The sequence below is a fragment of the Argopecten irradians genome, chromosome 8, assembly GCF_041381155.1.
Source record: "Argopecten irradians isolate NY chromosome 8, Ai_NY, whole genome shotgun sequence".
In the NCBI taxonomy this organism is placed as follows: domain Eukaryota; kingdom Metazoa; phylum Mollusca; class Bivalvia; order Pectinida; family Pectinidae; genus Argopecten; species Argopecten irradians.
Window position 1 is genome coordinate 28,576,109 of NC_091141.1, and position 19,137 is coordinate 28,595,245.

Genomic DNA, 19,137 nt, shown 5'->3' on the forward strand with positions numbered 1-19,137 from the left:
TTTAATTTTGCATCGCAAGTAGAAATTTGGATGACGAGAGCGAGACATTTTCCTAAACTTCATTAATTAATATCTTCTAAAACTCTGTAAATCTGCAATCCAATAATGTTGAGAGTGACATGATTTCATTGAACTCTATAAGGCTCCAACAGAAACAGAGATGCTGAGAGTTAAATGATTTCGTTGAACTCGTTATGCTCACATCCTAAACTTAAATAGAGATGCTGAGAATAAGATGGTTTCATTGAACTCTTTTTGTCTACATCGCCACCAGAAACAAAGATGCTGAGAGTGAAATGATTTCGTTGAACTCGTTTCTTCCACATCACCAACAGAAACATAAATGCTGAAATGAAATGATTTCTCTGAACTCGTTATTTCCAGATCGCCAACAGAAAAAAATGATTATTAGAGTGAGATGATTTTGTAAAACTCTTTAACGCCGCAACTCCATCAGACAACAAAAATGTTGTAAATTAGCTGATTTCGTTGAACTCGTTAAATCAACATCACCAACAGACACAAAGATGCTGAGAGTGAGATGATTTCGATGAACTCTTTAAGGTCGCATCGACAAAAGAAATAGAGATGCTGAGAATGAAATGGGTTCATTTATCCACAACGCCAACAGACACAAAGATACATAGAAAAAAGATGAGTTCGCTGTACTCGTTATGTCTGCATCGCCAACATATAACCTCCTTCCACATGTACAGTCGGGTAATACTACCATCATGAGAGACAACCTAGCGAAGTATTATAAGAAATCACAGACGAGAAATTGATCATCTGATAAAAGATCACATTTTAACAAGTATTCTTCACCATAGCATATTGTTTGACGTGTCAGGTAAAACACATAGCTGTTGGGGTTGATGATTTCGTAGAATTCGTTAAACCGGCGTCACCATGAGAAACAGACAGATTGAGGAAAGATTTATTCGTGGAACGCATAAAGCCCACATCTCCAAGAAAAAAGAAAATACAGCATGGGAATATGATAATTTTGTACATCTAGTAAAAACGGCATATCACGAAGGCATATCAAGGAGAAACAGGGGTGGAGAATGGGATAATTTAGCCGCATCGACAGGAAAAAACACCGATGTTGTAATTGAAATATTTCCCACAAATCCTAAGCCATTACCTTCTGGTCCATGAATACATTAAGTCCGCATCACCAGGAGATTCAGATATGCTCAGCATCGGATGATATTGTTGCATTTTGCATCAAAAATAGAAATTCGGATGATGAGAGCGAGACATTTCCTGTAACTTCATTAGTCAATATCTAGTAAACTTCCGTGAATCTGCACCGCCTATAAAAACAAAAATATTGAGAGTGAGATGATTTCGTTGAACTCGTTATGTGAAGATCGCAAACAGAAAAAAAATGCTGAGAGTGGAATGATTGCGATGGACTACTTATATCAACATCGCCAACAGAAACAAAGATGCAGAAAATTAGATGATTTCGTTGAACAAGTTATGACCACATCGCCAACAGAAATAAAGTACTGGGAGTGAGATGATTTTGACCTCTTTGAGGCCGCTTCGCCAACATAAACAAAGATGCTGAGATTATGTCCACATCGCCAACAGAAACCAAGATGTTGAAATGATATGGTTTTCTTGAACTCGTTTTGTCCACATCGCCAACAGAAACAGAGATGCTGAGAGTGTGGTGATTTCGATGAATTCGTTATTGCCACATCACCAACAGAAATAATGATGTAAAGAGTGAGATGATTACGTTGAACTCGTTATGTCCAAATCGCCAACAGAAATAAAGATACTGGGAGTGAGATGATTTCGTTGAACTTTTAAAGAACGCAACTCAAACAGAAACCAAGATGCTGAAATAAGATGGTTTCGTTGAACTCGTTACAGGCCGCATTTCAAAAAGAGATAATTTTTGTTGAATTTCGCATCCCCACTCGAAACTCAGATGATGAGTATAAGGCATCTACTAAAACTCCTTAAATCCGCATCGCCAACAAATGCAAAGATGCCGTGAGTGAGAAGATTTCTTTGAACTCGTTACTCATCGCCAACAGAAACACATTTGCTGAGAATGAGATAATTTTGTTGAGCTCATCCTGTCCACATCGCCAGTTGAAACAGAAAGGCTGAAAAGGAGATGAACTCGTTAAGGCGGCATCGCCAGCAGAAACAAAGATGTCGAGAATGAAATAATTTCGTAGAGTACATTGAGGCCACATCGCCTGTGGCAACAGAGAGTCTGAACGCGAAATGATTTTGTTGAACTTGTTAAGTCTGTATTGCCAGACGAAACATACATAATGAGATGGCTCATTGAATTTGTTAAGCCAGAATTGACAGGAGAAACAGGGGAAAAATTAGATGCGATGAAAGCTCGGTTCGATTGGCTCGGCATTGCTCGGTTGGCCAGTTTGGATATACCCACTCGGCGCTAAACGGCGTGGCTCGGCACGGTTGAACTGGGCACGCATCGCTAAGAGAAACAGAGAGGTTAAACAAGACGATTTGGGGGAGCAAGAGATGCCTTCGAGAACTCGTTCAGTTATAGTATTGAGAGGAAACCCAAACGCTGAGATGATTTCGAAGATCCGGGAGAAACAAAGCTTAGGAAAGAGATTATTCTGTGGAATTCGATCGGGAAAACATCTATGTTGTGAGTGAAATATCTCATGAAACTCCATAAATCTGCATCTCTTACAGAAACAGAGATACTGATAATGAGGTGATATCGTTGAACCTTTGGGCCCGCATCGAAATAAGAAACGCGAATATTGTGAATGGGATCTTTACTGGAAATATTTCAACCGATATTTCTGGAAATTTGTACTGTATCACCAACAGAGACAGAAATGCTTAAAATCATATGGTTCCGTTGAACTCGTTTTGTCCGCATCTCCACAAAATACAGATATGCTGAAAACAAAAAGTTAAAGCCGCATCGCTACCAGAAAAAAAGATAATGAGAATGAAATAATTTCGTTAAACTGGTTGAGGCCACATCGCCTGCAGCAGCAGAGAGGCAACAATAACCAAGCAATGGCATAATTTATATATATTTGGAAGGCTCAAACTGGTATGATTTCTTTAAACGCATTTAGCACGCATCTCAGGGGAAAATAGCGATGTTGTTATTTACATACTGGATATCCTGAATCCAATATATACTGGAACTTCTTAAAACTGTATCGTCAGTAGAAACAGAGATGCTGAGCCCGTATCTCCAAGATAAAACATAGAGGATGGGAAAGCGAAGGTTTCCTAGATCGGCATATCCAGGAGAAACAGATATCTTTTTCAATATTTTTTGGAACTTGTTAAGCCTGCATCGCCGGAAGAATCGGGGGCGTTTTGAATGATACACGAACATTTCCTGGAGATCTTCCGCATCAGCAGTGAAACAATTTTATTACAAGTGAACATCATTATCTAAAACTTGAAAAGGTCTCATTGCAGCAACTCAAATTAAATCCCAAACACATGATTCCTATAAATGTATAACCTTTCAAAATTCCAGATAACGAGATTATATAAAACAATTTATTGTAAAAGCAAAGACATTACATTATACAACATTACTTGGATTAACAACAACGAATGAGACCTAAATTGATATTTCAGAAGCTTCAGCCTTGGCATGATGAGCGTTTAAAAGAAATGGTGGTATGATCTGGATATATAATTACGTATTAGATACATGTTATATTGTTAAATTGTTTATTTTACGCACAATTTCTCAACTAAGCGTGGTTGTTTACTTTTTTTGCTTTTTTATCATGTACATATTTTTAGGGTGCCAAAGATGTCTTCTGTGTGGTTGATTCAATCGAGAATATAAACGGCAAACAGTACGTACAGAGATGTTCCGATTCTCGGTCATGGGTCATGCTGAGGTGACCCCAAAACATTGTTAGCGTAACGTAAAGCATCGTAGTGGAGCGGAATTACAAGTCTAGTTTAAATGGATTGATTTTGCACTAAAAAGTCTTGAAATTCTGGTGGTTTTACCTATTTATTATCAAAATTGGTATATTGAACACTAATTTCAACTGAATTTTCAATAATTAACCAGCCAATCAGTGGCCGGGTAAAAACTATACCATGGGCTCAATTTTGTATACACAGGGGCCATTTCGAAGGTATTTTGATAATTTAGTTAGTTGTTCCCTGGCAGCGGTGGCGCATAATTTAGCATCCCCGACAAACCATAATATTTTACTAATAACAGAAAACTGACGGTAATCAGCTCAGACGTTACTAGTAAAAGAAAAGTGACGGTAGTAAGATCAGACGTTACAAGGAAAAGAACAGTGACGGTATTAAGGCCAAATGTTACTAGTAAAAGGAAAGTGACGGTAGTAAGGTCAGACGTTACTAGTAAAAAAAAGTGACGGTAGTAAGATCAGACGTTACTAGTTAAAGAAAAGTGACGGTGGTAAGATCAGACGTTACTAGTAAAAGAAAAGTGACGGTATTAAGGCAAGACGTTACTAGTAAAAGAAAAGTGACGGTAGTAAGATCAGACGTTACAAGTAAAAGAAAAGTGACGGTATTAAGGCCAGACGTTGCTAGTAAAAGAAAAGTTACGGTAGTAAGGTCAGACGTTACTAGTAAAAAAAGTGACGGTAGTAAGGTCAGACGTTACTAGTAAAAGGAAAGTGACGGTAGTAAGGTCAGAGGTTACTTGTAAAAGAAAAGTGACGGTATTAAGGCAAGACGTTACTAGTAAAAGAAAAGTGACGGTAGTAAGATCAGACGTTACAAGTAAAAGAAAAGTGACGGTATTAAGGCCAGACGTTCTAGTAAAAGAAAAGTTACGGTAGTAAGGTCAGACGTTACTAGTAAAAAAAGTGACGGTAGTAAGGTCAGACGTTACTAGTAAAAGGAAAGTGACGGTAGTAAGGTCAGAGGTTACTTGTAAAAGAAAAGTGACGGTAGTAAGGTCAGACGTTACTAGTATAAAAGAAAAGTGACGGTAGTAAGGTCAGACGTTACTAGTAAAAGGAAAGTGACGGTAGTAAGGTCAGACGTTACTAGTAAAAGAAAAGTGACGGTAGTAAGGTCAGAAGTAACTAGTAAAAGAAAAGTGACGGTAGTAAGGTCAGACGTTACTAGTAAAAAGAAAGTTACGGTAGTAAGGTCAGACGTTACTAGTTAAAGGAAAGTGACAGTAGTAAGGTCAGACGTGACTAGTAAAAGGAAAGTGACGGTAGTAAGGTAAGACGTTACTAGTTAAGAAAGTGACGGTAGTAAGGTCAGACGTTACTAGTAAAAGTTAAGTGACGGTAGTAAGGTCAGACGTTCCTAGTGAAAGGAAAGTTACGGTAGTAAGGTCAAACGTTACTAGTAAAAGAAAAGTGACGGTAGTAAGGTCAGACGTTACTAGTAAAAGGAAAGTTACGGTAGTAAGGTAAGACGTTACTAGTTAAGAAAGTGACGGTAGTAAGGTCAGACGTTACTAGTAAAAGAAATTGACGGTAGTAAGGTCAGACGTTACTAGTAAAAGGAAAGTGACGGTAGTAAGGTCAGACGTTACTTGTAAAAGGAAAGTGACGGTAGTAAGGTCAGACGTTACTAGTAAAAGGAAAGTGACGGTAGTAAGGTCAGACGTTACTAGTAAAAGGAAAGTGACGGTAGTAAGGTCAGACGTTACTTGTAAAAGGAAAGTGACGGTAGTAAGGTCAGACGTTACTAGTTAAGAAAGTGACGGTAGTAAGGTCAGACGTTACTATTAAAAAAGAAAGTAACGACAGTAAGGTCAGTCATTGCTAGTAAAAAGAAAATGACGGTACATGTAGTAAGGTCCGAAGATACTTGTAAAAAGGTGACGTTAGTACGGTCAGGCGTTACTAGTAAAGGAACTCATAAGATGAAATATAACTGTTAATCCTCAAGAAAAGGGTATACTCTGCATTGAAATCTGTCACGATACCTATACTATTGAACACCCAAAACGATATTCTCACTGTTACACAGTAAATGATGTTTTCTTATTAGTCAATATTGAGTAAAAATATATCAAAACTGAGATTGAAAAAATGCTACATAAATTTTCATTATAAAACCTTACATTTTACTGCTAAACATGTAATCAATGAACTTAATTAACTCTGGAAAAAAATAAAAATATTGTTGGTATATGGGCCAGAAATAAAATTAACTACAGTAACAAAAAATCATTAATGATCTCGCAGTTTGATAATTTATTTATATCTTTAAGACTATAAACTCAATTCCGTATTAGGAATGTATGAGGAGGGCTTCATACATATGTAACAGTAAGAAAACGTGTGTCATATCGCACGCTATATAAATAACACAATAAAATATGTTTAAATCAAAATCGATTAATGCTTTTACATTAAGTTGGGTCAAGAGATTATATCAGTCTCCGGGCAAATGGAAAGTTCTTGTTACTAAATTATAAATTGTTATAAATTTGTATAGAACAATCAATATCGGAGGGATGTAATAAAACAAAGATGTAATATTTTGTTTTAGAAGGGTGCACTTTTATTTCACTTAAAGGGAGGTAACTCGTACAAACATTCGTCTGGCATTTGATTGGATTTTTTTATTAAAGATCTTAATCCAAAAACAATATATAAATGTAATTGTATTGTATGAGTAATTAAAAAAAAACTTTGAAAAATTATCCTTTTGAAATTGAAGAAAACTTATTGACCTCCCGCGTTTTACCAGTACATTTTACTATATTGTTAAAAAGTCTTAAGGAACCAAAATATTTTACTTCTCATGTAACAGACTATAAGACTCTTTCATATGTAGATATGAAGGATATGGATATTCTATCCGAGGGTCACAAAATGTATTAAAACCCGAGGCTTGCCGAGGGTTTTGCATCATTTTGTGATCCCGAGGGTAGAATATCCCTATCCTTCATATCCACTTATGAAAGAGTATTTTTCTTTCATACCCCGACGTTTTATTGCAATTTTACAATTTTAATATCCCGCCATTTTGAAATAAATTGGAAGAAATCCACGGCTTGAGGTCAATTTTTCATACATGAAAATAACGTGATATTTTCAACAAAAATCCCGTTGTTTGCATCTTTTATAGTAAAACTAGTCAAGTTTGTGAAAAAAAATGTTAAAATTTTACCGAGGAAATAGAAATTTTGTTGACGCTGTGACGTCACGAGGCTTTATAGCATGGGTAGCCATGCAATACAGCCTCAGGCGGCATGAGTTTATTTAGCTGCAATATTGTAGCTCAAAAGACTTTTTAACAGAAAATGGTGTCGTCCTGAAAGGTATAGTAGGCCGGGTACGTATATTCGTTCTAGAGTTTATTGCCCTAGACCAGTCAGTATTATACCCATAGGTAGGTAAGGAAAGGTTGACCGAAATTTGTAACTATTTAGTGAGGATGACTGTGCAGCCATATGTATATTACCCTTCCAATATACTATCTATCCATATTCTAACAACAAGACATGTTCTTTTCAAAGTCAGAAATATCAATTATCTAATCTGTAATCTTTGATTTTTTTTTTTTTTTTTTTTTTTTTTAAATTTCAGGTAAAATAAATCTAAATACCGAAAACTATTATTTTTATTCACTTTTAATATCACCATCACACTTATTCCCCAAATCATATTGATATTACCACAACCTGATTAAAATACAGATCACCATACAAATAACACGATGTTGTAGAGTAGTTAATGTAGTGTATAGCAATGATCTGTATTTTAATCAGATTGATATTACCATCACCATGCATCATCATATGTAATATTTTAACAGAGAGAGAAAAACAACAGGGCACTTACTCTTTGAATGCTGTGAAGTCCAAAATCGTTTTCCAAGTTGAGACGTTCTGCTAGAAACTCTCTTCATACCTTTAACTGTAAATAAACACACATTGTTTTGGTAAGTTCACTGCTAACTACTCATTATCATGGAAAATTGACAAAGAAATAATTGCATTAATTATAAACAATACATTTATAGAACTAGTCTAAGATGTCTGTACAAGTCATTAAATATTAATGCACTACTATATACAATGTTTGATCATTATAAAGTTCAGAAATACATATTGTTTGTAAACGGGGAAACGTAAAGAGATTTTTTTTTAATTTGACTGGATGAAGTGGAGGAGATTTATCCAGATACATGTAAGTGTTCATTACATTAAATATCTATTTTATGTATATATATAGATATCAAAGGACCTTTGTCGAGATCCATGATATTGTGGTGTTATACCGCTTTGGTAGATTAATTAATGACCGAATCGGAAGTCCTTATTTTTGGCATTAGATATGTAATTTCTTTGACACATGTTAAAAGAATTTACCGATGTGCATGTATATGTTAATTACAAGAAGAACGATGGCTAAAAGACGTCACCCTGAAGAACTCAACGTTTGGGTAATGACGTCACAGAAGGAATCGATGCTTTTTAAAATGGAAAGTGGAAAATGCATTGCCAATTTATAATAAAGAGAAAGTCAGAGAGGAGGAGGAAAGAAAGAGATGGATGGATGGAGGGAGGGGGTATAACAAGGGACAAAAAAAAATATAGAGTATATTAATAAATTACAAACCTAAAAGCGATAATTGCATTTCAGTTCAATACACAGGGACTTGTAACGTATGATGTGAGAAAGTCTGCTGTGTATACCTGTGTACTATATACTACATGTATATAGTATATAGGCCTAGTACACATGTATACACAGCAGACTTTCTCACAACCTACGTTACAAGTCCCTGTCTTCGATATTTATTTCGGTTTTAAATATGCTTCTAGTTTTAAAAATTTGACATGGTGTATATGAACCACCTTTTGTGTCCAGACGCTGATTATGTCTCTTAGTAATATCATATAGTTTCTTCCTACCACTTACAAAAAGGTCAAACTTCTATCCACCTTCTAGCTGTCACATTACTATAGATAAACTAGTAAAAGTATGCATTACATTGCATGAGAGACTGAGTGTTTTGGGGTTTTTTTTGTTCTGTATTGCATTCATGTCTATAGATATGTGAAAATGTGAAAAATATAACAAAACATTTTGACATAATATGAAAGTATATTTTTTAATTCTTATTTTAGTACAGATGATCGGTACAAATTATTTACGGGGATGTATGTGGCTGTACGGGAGGATGACAGTCTATGGTAGGTCCACGCCAGGAAGTACAGGTTGTTCATAGTACTTTCTTTAAAACAATTGGGACAAGATAATGATTTAGTCTGCATTTATCATCTTACATTTTTAAAACATTTTGCGGAAGTGTACCTTTCTCTATTGGTACGTATATAGACCCCTAAATAATAACATAGTAATTATCATTTACGTAAATTTGAAGTCCATCGGAGAAAATTGATACAGCGATACTACTAACTCATAAGAGCAAAATACCAAATCCGTTACATATTCCTCTGACGATTCAGAAACTGTGATCGTGAAGTGAACACATTTTGCCAAAAATTGATTTATATTAAAAAAAAATCTCTTTTAATGTAACCAAGAACATTTTTCAGATGGTTTGTGTTCGCAAATTTGAAATTCTGAGATGTAGGTCAAACGTCTGGAGCATAATCTCTATAACTTTAACAAAATATGAAATTTTGATAGTGCAGCATTATTTAATATACCACCGGAACCTGAGAATTAGATATAGTTTATATAAATGTTTTCATGAACCCAACAGAGTGGTCCATAGACCAATTTTAGCTATCTTCAGATACCTTATATAAATTGTACACGTGTATTATACGTTTTGTCGATTTTTATCTTAAACGCCTAAAATGGTTTATGGACACCCTGGTGGGTCAAAATGTGTATAAACTATAGATAAGTATCATGCCCCTGTGGTATTTACCGTGGTCAGGCGTGGATCGATGGCTCGGCTCGGAAGTCATCCGTGCGTAACGTGATCGTGAGTTCATCGCGATCAGACTCCAGTACATATGTACTTCGAAAGGTGATTTCAAATTTTAGTAACATGAATAAAATATTTATATATAAAATATTCTGAAATATGTTTACTGTTGTACATGTATTATGTCTGAACATTATTAGACTAGAGACTTAAATGTACGAGTATGGTCCATTTTGATGCAATTGATAATTCAATCTCATTTCTAATTTCTATCAATCGTATAGTCAGAAACGCACCTCTACCGCACACATATGAAAAATGTAGTTTTATGTTAATTTATCATTAAACAATTGCAGAAGCAGACTTACATGATCTCGATCTCTCTAACGGGTTCGTCCATGGCACAAAGAACCTATATATAGCTACGTACCTTGGGTCAAACAGGGCGCAATTCAAGTTACCGGTAAATGATCATGGAGGACCAATGAAACAACAGATCTGCTATGACGTGATATTGACCACTAGGACATTTCGGACAAAGGTATCTAGTATAATGATAACTCATTAATGATAAGTAAATGGAATGATCCGTACATACGAAATGTAGGGAAAATGGCATACGTATGGCCATAAGAAGGACCATTTACATCACACACACTTATTAAAACATAACTATTACATCATCCATTGTTGTTACAGTCCATTATATGTAATAATGGACTGCTGACTGTCTATTATTACGGTTAGCAGTCCATTATTAATACGAACTGTCCATTATTTTTAGATTTTTGGACAGTGTTTGTATAACTGAAAAAATAATCCAAACCAAAAATCTGGACACCCATATTTTAATAATCAAATGGCATTTGTAACAGTAACACATATGTAGTTAAATCCGACAATTTTGCTTTTATATTGAGCAAACACTTCTCAGTATTTAACATGTATCTTGACAGCACCGGTCTCGATATTTATTTCAGTGTTCCCTCCATTTGCACTTTCCAATCTGGGAACTTTGACACTGTTAGAATTTCCACTAAGAATATTGCTAATGTCACACTGCTGCTGGTCACTAGTGCGCTTGTATGCACGAACTGCATTTGATCGGTGGCCAGTTTTTTCCGAAATCAATTGTTCATCGATTCCGGCACCATATAGTCGTGTTGCAGCCGTAGCGCGGAGAGAATGGTTTGTATAAAATCCTTGAAACCCAGCTTGTTCACAAAGACGTTTTACGGTTTGCTGAAGGATGTGAACCCCAACTGGCGCATCCTGATACCATACATTTCCTTGAGTGTATTTCCTAGGTCTGAGGTAAAAGGCATCATTGTTACAGTTGTCAGGTCTGAAAACAAAAGGCAGATGTATTTCAACCATGTATTTAACTACAAATTTTCAGAATAGTTAATAATTACTTATCTAGGATAGTGACATATGTATGTGATAAGGATGGAGGAATTAACATACCATTTTAACAAATATTTACAGCTATATAATTATGATATACTTTAAATCGTTTTAGAATTAAACTGAAAAACGAAATAAACTGCAGGTTTCAAGTGAGTGATGGGAATGGTTTATAACTTACCTGGCGGCAATAAATTTTGTGTTCAGTTTCACGATGCACTTCTCTGGTTGCTTTTGATTTTCATATGCCCGTGTAACTTTTGGATCCAGTTTTCTATGCATGATACCGCCACGGTTTGTTTTGGATACATCTTCAGTATACTCTAAGTATGTACGGTTTTCAGTATCTGTTTTCACACAGATTTGAGAATGTTCTCCATATCTCAAGTTCCTGTGTTCTTGACCTGCTCGCAGAGCAAAATTCAAGCCTATCATGAAAATCATGGTATCCAGTAGTTGTTGAGGACTATCTGAACCCAAAATATTTTTTGTCCACAGTTTTTCCTCCTGTTCTTGGGTGATTATATCTGCTTGACGTCGCTGGAGACCGATTCCTTTTTTTGATAATTCCTTCATTTTAGAATCTAAAACAGCTTTCAGTCCGGAGAATGTTTTGTCGTCTAAAAAGCTTACGAATCTCCCATTGGTGCGGAAATGGTGTTGAATCGATATTAACAGTTCATACATGGTGTTTGGTCTATAATCTGAGCCGGCTTCATTTCTTACTTCACCAATAAAGAAACTAAGGGCTTCATTCAGGAGGGAATCTTTCATTTCCAGAATTGGACTCGAATACTGTTTGCTCTTCGTTACACGTTCGCGCTCCTTCTGCCAATTTGCAAACAGGTTAATAGCCCAGCGAGTCTTGTTTTCAGTTTTTGCTGACTTGCCACTATCAACCATATTTTGTAGATCCACAGTGTTTAAGGGAATTCTAAAACGACTGTCCATTTTCTCCATTTCCATTGAGCATTGAACAATACTCTCATCGTCGGCTGAAGAAATATCGGAAAAAATGCTGTTTCTTAAATTAAAATTTGGTTGCGTATTTTCCTGCATGTCTAATATATCACTTAGAACAGCATCGGTATCGGGATCTGTAGATAATTTCTCCACAAATGTTGACTGGGTTATGAAAATCGCATTAGAATCGGAATCAGACATGCTGTCCCTTCAAACTTCACCTCAGAAATGGGCAATTGAAAACTCTCAGTTGCAAGTCACAGAGCGACATTGCATGAAATACTCATGCAAATACTATATATATAACATTTGTTACCTTTACCTGTCCAAAAATCTTCATGGTTGATTGAACACACTTTGATCCTAGTTTTACCTATACCAGTCCAATATCATTCCAGACTGGTTGCTCATGCATTGTTAGCTTTCAAAATCTATCGAGAGTATGCTATGTGTTAATGCAAGAGCGGGTTATGTTTTAAGTAGGAGAATGTCCTCAAGGACATTCTCCTTTACATAAGTTAATACATGCATATGTAAATTGACCAGAGTAACTCATTTTGTTTCTACATATAATCCCCGTAATTATAATGTGTTTCCTGTTATCCGCAAGTAGTGCAATGACATACAAAGGGGTAATGAACAAACGAATCAACGAATAGTAAAAGACAACATAAACACCTAAAAAATCATAATTACCAGATCGAGATTTGGAGGTTAAATGTACATTTGTATCTAAATTAGATAATGTGTTTGTTTCTAAATGCAATACACTTCGCCGTGGAACTTACAAAACACCGGTGGTGTTTTCGACCATAGTTTATAGTTATTATATTTATCATATCTTATCTTAGATAGATTTAGCCAACAACTGGAGGAAGGGAAATAACTCTACCTACTGTTCCGTGGGCAACTTGAATGTTTAGATTCTTGACGGTAAATTGAACACCGAGCAAATATTTATAACATACGCTATTTTTCTATGTAAGACAAGTGTTTCCACGAGCTTAAATAGCGTAGCCCGGTTTGTACGATTAGCCCCGGTGTATATAATTTGTGCAATATCAACTATTTTATTTGTCTCTCTCCTCTTCTGATGACCATGAAAGGGGATTCACAACACGTCACATCCTCGATATATCAGGGATTACTACATTGATCACAGACGTATAACCTCTCCTGGACTATCTCATAGTAAAACTGAAGGCAGTTCAGGGCAAAACAAGGCTGACGGCAGTTCCATATGGATAAATCTGTGGCACTGTTAACGGCCACACATCCACTCAAAACTCTTTTCGATAAATAGGTTGGGTTAAGTCAAAATATTTTTTTCGGACATCTTCAAGGTGAACTACATGTTGTTATCTGCAAAAAAAAATCTTGTTGCATTGTTTATTTTTTATTATTATGAGCGAACAGAGCTTGCTGCTAAAGCTAATTTACAGAAAGCGTTAAAGGGTTGTACCAAACTTTTCAATAGAGCGCCAATAGCCCCGAATAATGAGTTACAGACTTATCCAAACCAAAATCTGGTGGACCCTAGTACTAAACGGTGTGCAACACTGAAGTCTCAAAGGAATTTACAGTAAACATTTTGTGAAAGTTTTAAATATGGCGTACACATCTCTGACCCATTTGAATAATATTTTTATATTTGTGCTATTACGTTTACACGTGAACTACACGCCTGTTCATCGTTTGAGCAAAATCTCACATTTATAATAACCTTTTAACACTTAAATACAAATGTACGTCACATTTTATAATTTCTGTAGCACGTGTTCTTGTTTACAAACACTACGCGTATTGGTGATAGATTCGTTAAGCCTCGGTGTCATAATCGTTACAAAAATATCTCCTGTATAGTCACTTTCAGGGATATTGGTACATCTGCTTAGCTTTATTAAAGATGCTCCACCGCTGACAAATGGTATTTTTTCACTATCAAAAAAGGGAGCAGACGATTTAGTATTTTTCTTCAGTTACAAAAGTTACTTACTTAACACCATTACTACTATTGAAAAGTTAGAGCTTCTAATTTTACTTAAAGTTTAAAATATGAAAAAAAAATTAATTGCATCCCGAAAAAAATCCGTGGCACTATATCCTATATGGAATGAAGAACTGATTGCGGATGCACCAAAGGCGAAATAAACTATTTCATATTATATTTTGTGTTAAATATGCATATATGTACACGATTAAACATCAATTATTGTTCAAATGATGAATATCGTTTATGCTCTGTCTGCGGTGGAGCGTCTTTAACAATATATGTGTGATGTGAACTTTTTTTCCAGAATTCCCCAAATAACAGTGTTGTTATTGAGACAGAAATGACCCCGTATTAAATATAACTATCAAATATGTATAAAGTACATGCAAAATACCATCAACATTCCATTTCCAGTCAAAAATATGCAGATTGGGTTCAGAAAAATGGTGTCCAGGTACGATGAATGACGAAAACGTCATATCCTGTTGTCATTCTATAAAGACTACAGAACCAAATGATTTCCCATAGACGACAATGTTAACGTTTGCCACTGTCCAGGTTAAATGGAGTTTTTAAGCCTGGCCACACGTAACTAATTTTAAAGAAAGTCATATAATTATGTTTCCTATCACATACCTCTGAATAAAAAATAAGATCTACCATCATGTTAGACCTTAATATTGGGAATGCCATCTTATGTTGAATTCCGCACCAAAATTTGACCAATATTTTTTTTTTTAATTCCAATATTGATTACCTCCCTCTGTCAGAAACAGACTTGAAATAATTTAACATCGGAATTTATTGCCAAACCCACATATTAAACGTTTGGAACTGATGCGCCCTGAATACCCAATCAGCAGCCTCCAAAACTTTCACCTCACTATGAAATCTTGTGCCCACAAGGGGATTTCAAGAAATCTATTTTAGGTTTGATTCTATAGTCTCTATAGGAACGTCTTGGTACACTGTGATACAGTATGACAAGTTAAAGTACGCTAAATAAGGTGCAATGTTTTGGGTATTCCTAACTAGATATACGCTTATGTATGTTCTGATACTACGCATTGATACGCTTATTTTAGGAGTTCGATTAGTGGTAGAAATACACTGAGATACACTTTGACACACAGGACACGCAGAACTCGACGTTGATCTAGGTTGCCCTACACTGTGTTACGTTAATGTACACTTCGGTTCCTTATCTTTGAGTCCAAGAACTCATGGGTCTGCATAGATTTCCGACAGCGTATTGAAAATCGTTCAACATTTGCTCTCGGACGTATGGGAAAGCCAACTGTCAAGAATGCAATGAACGTAAATATCGCAAGTATGACTAGGTCTTAACTATGTCACTAACCTAACTCCTAAAATGAGTGTATCGAAGCGTAGGACAGCGTAGGACGCTATTGTGAAACCTACATAAGTGAATCTAGTAATACCCACATTACTACATCTTATCCAGTGTATCACAACTTATTATAACGTTCTTATATCAAAGCGTACCTTTACTTCCTCGTACATGTTTAAAATACGCCACGGTGCACTAAAAGCGCAAGTATGCCCGGGCCTTAACACAAGAGATAAATAGATCAATCAAATACAATAAGAGGGTAAATAGATCAATCAGATATCATAAACTATGTACTCTAGCAGACTTTTCAGCTATATGTCGAAACCATCAACCTCTCCACTGCGTCCAAACAAACAAAATATTAAATGTTGAAAACTGCATACGTTCAAATCGCCCATTGGCATTATTTCTGACAATGCTCAAAGATAACATTGATAGACTGTGCCCCACTGATGTCTCCGAACATTTCGTAGCAGATACCCGACATACCTTTGACTATCCAGTTTCGATGCTCTATCTGATTTTTGTCATATTGATGGTAAACCAATGCTGTGTTACGTCTGCTAGTGTCTCCAAATTCGGAACGGGACCGTGAGGAACACGACGTAAGGAATGTTTGTGATTATCCATTTTCGACGCTCTATCTGGCCTGATGGTAAACCAATGCTGAGTCACGTCTGGTGGTGTCTCCGAGACCGGAACAGGAACGCGAGGAACACAACGCAAGCTATGTTTTTTGTCATTTGATATACTTTTAACCGATACACAGATAATTACATAATATTCTGAGGAGTTCTGGAGTAGGGTGTAACCCCAAACATGATATAAATGTCCATATTGATGTATCTTCTGTAATCTTCGATTTTATAATAATTCGCTACCTGGGTCGATTGTCATGGAACTGCTCATATTGAGGCTTGTGGTGACAGGATTTCTTTTTACATTTTACTTTCAGGAATCCCTGTGCATTACAATCATAAACTCGCATATAAAAAGTCGGGAAAATATCCATGCTGAAATAGAATTGAACTTTCATAGAAATATATTTTTCAATATTCATATAAATAGTTTGAACAACCTCCAGGCTTTAAATGAAATCTCCAAACAAAGCATGAGACAAAAGGATGCCTGAGTATCATTCTACAACGATATGACTGCTTGTCCTTAGAACTGAATTGATACAACCGTTCTCGTAATGTATGATGGTAATATATATGTAACACCAAGTAATTCTTTCAACGCATTAGATATATATTTGTGAAAGCACTACAGAAGACCAGACAATGAACACTGATCGTGGGTGAGAGAATAATCATCTAACAGTCATGACATATTTTTTTTTTCAAATTCCAACGTTTTGCTTGGGGGGGCTTGGTATAATTAACCATTCATTTTGTCAATTTCGACATTTATGTTATCACCCGCCATATACTTTGAACGGTTTGCTGCAGGTCCATGTCTATCAAATCGACTTTGTTAATTCATTCATCTCGTCAGTAAATCGTTTGAATACATGACTTGATACAAAGCATTGATTCTCTACTGATGACGTCGTAAAAGTAACACAGATATCACTCTGTCCTGGATATCTAAATGCCTGAAAATGGAACCCCTACAAATCGTTGATATGTTTCCATGTAATATCTGTAATATTAAATACGTGATGTACCTTTTGAACTAGTATCCAGACATGTGATACATATACAGCAAAAACTCAAAATAAAAAAATATATATATATTCACGGACGCCAAGCAGGAAGACAACCTGGAATACTCCTTCACACACCTCCTTAACTAAGCAGAATTAAAAGCATATATATATATATATTACCGATTATCATGGCATCTGCGTGCTAACATTTCCAAACAATTATTATTCAAATCGTATTCATCCTGTCGTTAGGCGCCATGTGTTTTGCATATGAATGTGTAACTCTTCATTTTAAATGTGACTCAGAGTAATCGACCAATGGTAATTGCAGTGTAATTAAATCATATATTAAACAAATTATCATATTGACTAAATAGTAATGTTTAAGGTTTGTTTAAAAGTGACTCCCTATGATGGCTGTTGTATCTTGTTATCGATACAATTTTTTGAAAAACAATTCAAGTTTCGTCACAGTGAAGAATGGGATGACGAAACGATAGATACAATCTATATCACGAGAAAACATGGTATAGCATGGTACAGTTTCTAACCACTCGGCGAAAATAAGATCGCCTAAGCCGACTGGTTCGGAGGTCTATATCAACAAGTAAAAACCTTCCACCTTTCAAGCAGACAAAACCACTTTACACACGTGTTATTGAGACAGATGTCCTCGGGTTTGCTAAATGTTTATCCGTGAAAAGAGCCAATACATGCAAAGACCAGAATTTTCCGTGCAAAGCCAATACGAAACCGCAATGAAAAAACAGGAAAATGTTAAATGATACTGTAGACCACAATTAGGCTTCATAGTCTGACAGTAGGTATTCGTTTCGCTTCACTATAGATGTACATATAATTATTTTTAGCAGTATTGCTAAAAAGCATTTTCTGCTCTTATTTGTATTTTTAAAAGTAAAACCAATGCATTGAAAGTACTGTAATTTTCAAAATGTTGGTAGCTTTTGGTGATGAATATTATATTGAAAGCTTATAATGATTAGTGAGTATAAAAATGCGGCACATATAAAGTTAAGGCTAATTAATATATGTTTCGTTAGAAATGAATGCAAGACGTATTCCAACACAACAGTTGATTCTACATAAACAAGGGAAAACAAATAAACTGTTAACACCTGAGGTTTAGTAATAATGTGTTTGTGATGTTAACCTCTAGGTAGTCACCAGTGAGTCTGTAGCATAGAGGAACACTTTTATGTCGCAGTTCTGAATAGTTTGAATACGAATGTCCATTCATTGTACTGGGATATCTACCAATTCCAACACAATAATAGTGCTCGATATTAACACTCTCAATGTGTTTTTGAGGCGATTTTATTCTATTGAACTGATATGATTTTATTTTATTGCCAATAAGTTTTACCTTTGTTTAACTTTCGTCAAGGGATGTATGGATTATATAAAACAACCAGAATCCGTCTTTCTACATGTATTGTTTATTGTTCATAGTTATACAGTGTACCAATAAAATGTTGTAAGATACCTCAAATTCTCGATATCCCTGTCATCATAACGCGGTACAAATGTTTAGTTTAAACATCAAAGTTTACAGGATACTACAATATATATATATGATGATTCTTTAGACGAAAGCCATGCTATTTCCTTCATTATTCTTGCCATTACACATTCACAACAGATTGGACTTTACAGTATATATGAACTCATTCCAAAATTGCTGATCTATTTAATTCCTTTGGTGCCCTCGTGAGAGAGTTGTAGTGTAATCTCAGAAGGTCGGTGTTGGTTATGTTCACCCTGGCTGTTGAAAGGACTATGCTCATTATTGAGAATTATGTCAAAGGTTAAATACAGGTAATATTGACCTAACTGTGGTAGGCGACCCCTAGGTACACCGAGCATGCCAGATATGAAAACGTATAT

General features: G+C 35.6%; 1 protein-coding gene and 1 long non-coding RNA gene across 2 annotated transcripts; one reads left to right on the forward strand and one right to left on the reverse strand.

The window, feature by feature from the left end:
* Window positions 1-7,192: 7,192 nt before the first annotated feature.
* LOC138328881 (uncharacterized) lies at window positions 7,193-10,468 on the forward strand. The gene is made up of 3 exons (XR_011209370.1): window positions 7,193-8,147; window positions 9,092-9,157; window positions 10,221-10,468. It is a non-coding gene; the product is annotated as an uncharacterized lncRNA (long non-coding RNA).
* Window positions 10,469-10,703: 235 nt separating this feature from the next.
* LOC138328882 (uncharacterized protein KIAA1958-like) lies at window positions 10,704-12,483 on the reverse strand. Its single transcript, XM_069275598.1, has 2 exons — window positions 11,453-12,483; window positions 10,704-11,209 (listed from the first exon to the last, which is right to left on the reverse strand). The coding sequence occupies exons 1-2, from the start codon at window positions 12,433-12,435 to the stop codon at window positions 10,795-10,797; spliced, it is 1,398 nt and encodes a 465-aa protein (XP_069131699.1). The 5' UTR covers window positions 12,436-12,483; the 3' UTR covers window positions 10,704-10,794.
* Between the last annotated feature and the right edge of the window lie 6,654 nt (window positions 12,484-19,137).

Excerpts from the sequence above, each read along its gene's own strand:
- LOC138328882 (XM_069275598.1), bottom strand. The coding sequence starts at position 12,435 with ATGTCTGATTCCGATTCTAATGCGATTTTCATAACCCAGTCAACATTT. Across the intron at positions 11,210-11,452 it reads ACAAAATTTATTGCCGCCAG|ACCTGACAACTGTAACAATG; the intron begins GTAAGTTATAAA and ends TTTTGTTTTCAG.